The sequence below is a fragment of the Delphinapterus leucas genome, chromosome X, assembly GCF_059928025.1.
Source record: "Delphinapterus leucas isolate spDelLeu-1000000601 "Yukka" chromosome X, BTC_Dleu_Yukka2, whole genome shotgun sequence".
NCBI lineage: Eukaryota > Metazoa > Chordata > Mammalia > Artiodactyla > Monodontidae > Delphinapterus > Delphinapterus leucas.
In genome coordinates, this window is record NC_143150.1 from 109,064,596 (window position 1) to 109,067,030 (window position 2,435).

General features: G+C 49.4%; 1 protein-coding gene across 1 annotated transcript; it reads left to right on the top strand.

Moving 5' to 3' along the window:
- The first annotated feature begins 227 nt into the window (after positions 1-227).
- On the top strand, positions 228-2,151 carry LOC111171358 (melanoma-associated antigen B4-like). Its single transcript, XM_022566930.2, has one exon. It carries the CDS (start codon positions 228-230, stop codon positions 1,344-1,346), a length of 1,119 nt encoding a protein of 372 aa, XP_022422638.2. The 3' UTR covers positions 1,347-2,151.
- Positions 2,152-2,435: the final 284 nt, after the last annotated feature.

The window sequence follows — 2,435 nt, forward strand, 5'->3', positions numbered from 1 at the left end:
TACAGTCCTCCACAGGGGTCTCAGGGGACAGGCTGAGCAGGAGAACAGGAGCCCTGTGGGTCCTCGAGCAGTGCCCTCAAGGACCCTGCAGAGGCGGCCTTGGTTAAAGCCAGGGAGGAATCTCCCCGCTGAGGGTGCTCACAGCATCTCCTTGTCCCTCCCCCAGGTGCCCTCGTTGCCTGCCTTCCTGCGCACACTCCCGCCTACGGGCCCTGACCTGTGTCATCATGCCTCGGGGCCGGAAGAGCAAGCGCCGTGCCTGCGAGAAACGCCACCAGGCCCACGGGGAGACTCAGAGCCTCAAGGGTGCCCAGGCCAGTGAGGCGGCAGCGGCGGCGGCGGCAAAAGAGATACAAGGGTCGCCCTCCTACTCCGCTTCTGTTTCTCAGGGCACTCCCCCGAGCTCCCCTGCTGCTGGCACTCGCCAGGAGCCTCAGGGAGCCCCAGCCACTACCTCTCGTGATGAAGGGGTTTCATGCCCAGGATCTGAAGAGGGTGCCCAGAGCCAAGAGGAGAAAAGTGCAGGTACCTCCCAGGCAGCACCTTCCATTCCCAGCAGTTGCAGAGATCCTCTGACTAGGAAGGTCAGAAAGTTGGTGCAGTTCCTGCTGGAGAAGTACATAACGAAGGAGCCCATCCCGCAGGCAGCACTGCTGAAGGCTGTCAACAGGAAGTACCAGAAGCACTTCCCTCAGATTCTCAGCAGAGCCCTTGAGATCATGGAGCTGGTCTTTGGCCTCGAGCTGAAGGATGCCGACCCCAGCAATCACTCCTACGCCCTCATCAGCAAGATCGCCCTCCCCAGCGAGGGAAGTCCGAGTGATGAGTCGGGGCTGCCCACATCCGGTCTCCTGATGATTCTTCTGGGCCTGATCTTCAAGAAGGGCAACCGTGCCACTGAAGAGCAGCTCTGGCAATTCCTCAATGCGTTGGGTTTCTATGCTGGGAGGAGGCACTTGATCTTTGGGGAGCCCAGGAGGCTCATCAGCGAAGATTTCGTGCAGCAGAAGTACCTGACATACCGCCAGGTGCCCAACAGCGATCCTCCGCGCTATGAGTTCCTGTGGGGCCCGAGAGCCCACGCTGAAACCAGCAAGATGAAAGTGCTGGAGTTTGTGGCCAAGATCATCGGTACCGTCCCCAGTGCCTTACCAGATCTCTATGAGGAGGCTCTGAAAGATGAGGAAGAGAGAGCAAGAGTGAGAGTCGCGGCCAGGGCTGCAGCTGTTGCTGAGGGCAGAGTCCCTTCCAGGGCCAAGGTCCACATCTGCCCCAAATGTAGGCGGGGAGGCCGCGGGCAGATTGCTTACTTTCTTTTGGAAGAGAGCAGTCAGGCTCCTAAATAGTGCAGAGTAGTAGGGGTGGAGGGAACAAAGTATAGATCTTATTTATCTTCCTGTTTTAAACTAGTAACTTCTATATATTATTGATTGATTGATTTAGGTTTTTTCAAATTTTTTTTCTTGTAATAGATAGTGTGTTTTCTTAAGAATATGAATTCGTGAGTGACATTGCTTGCATATTTATTGCTGTTTAAAGAGTTCTAAAGTTACAGTTTTGGTATATGTAAAAGGAATTCACAAACCATCTATATTTTCTGTATGATCCAGAAGTAGAAAACAAGGCACTGCAATAGAGATTTTCATGGAAATGTGAAAGGCGACCACAGAAAATATTTAGAAACAAAAAATGGAGAAAACAGAGAGTAAAAGCCATTTAACTCGTGGTTTGCCTTACTTCGTTTAAACTTTCTTTTGGTAGAAATAAGATACTTTGACTGATTTAGCTCATTTGTGAGTATTTGTTTGTTTTGCCCTAGTGCACTGCATATTCTCTGCTACCTACTGGATTAAAAATAAACTCTGATGGGAGGGTGGTATTCTGGGGGTTCATAATAATCATATCATAACTGCCATTCATCAAAAACCCAATATTTCTTAATGAGTATGCCACTGCTTTACATGTAGTACATAACATTCCAACATTCACGCAGGATAGGATTTAGCAGACTCCCTTTATAGGTGAATAACTTGCAGATTTCTCAAGTTCACAAGACTGATTTAAGTGACCTTGCTGGGTCTAGTCCCCTGGTCTGGAATAGTCTAGAGCCTACACTCTTCCACTCCTCCCAGCCTAAGCCAGACCTTATGTCTTTTAATTCATTTTTCTTCTCACCACTCCAAAATGTATCTCATGGGATAAAAGGGGCCCTGTTCCCAAAGCACTGTTTTGGAATACAGTAACAGTAACGCTGAATAAGTGAATGGTATGAATAAAAAGAAAAATTTTCGGTGACAATGGGATGTTCTACATATGCAATGTCAGATACCCTGAAAAGATCAGCATCTCCTCATTTACTCTTCAAGTTTCTCAGGGACATAAAAGCCTTGGTTTAAGAGCTGTGTCCTCAGGTCAGTGGAGGGAGGAGTCCCAGC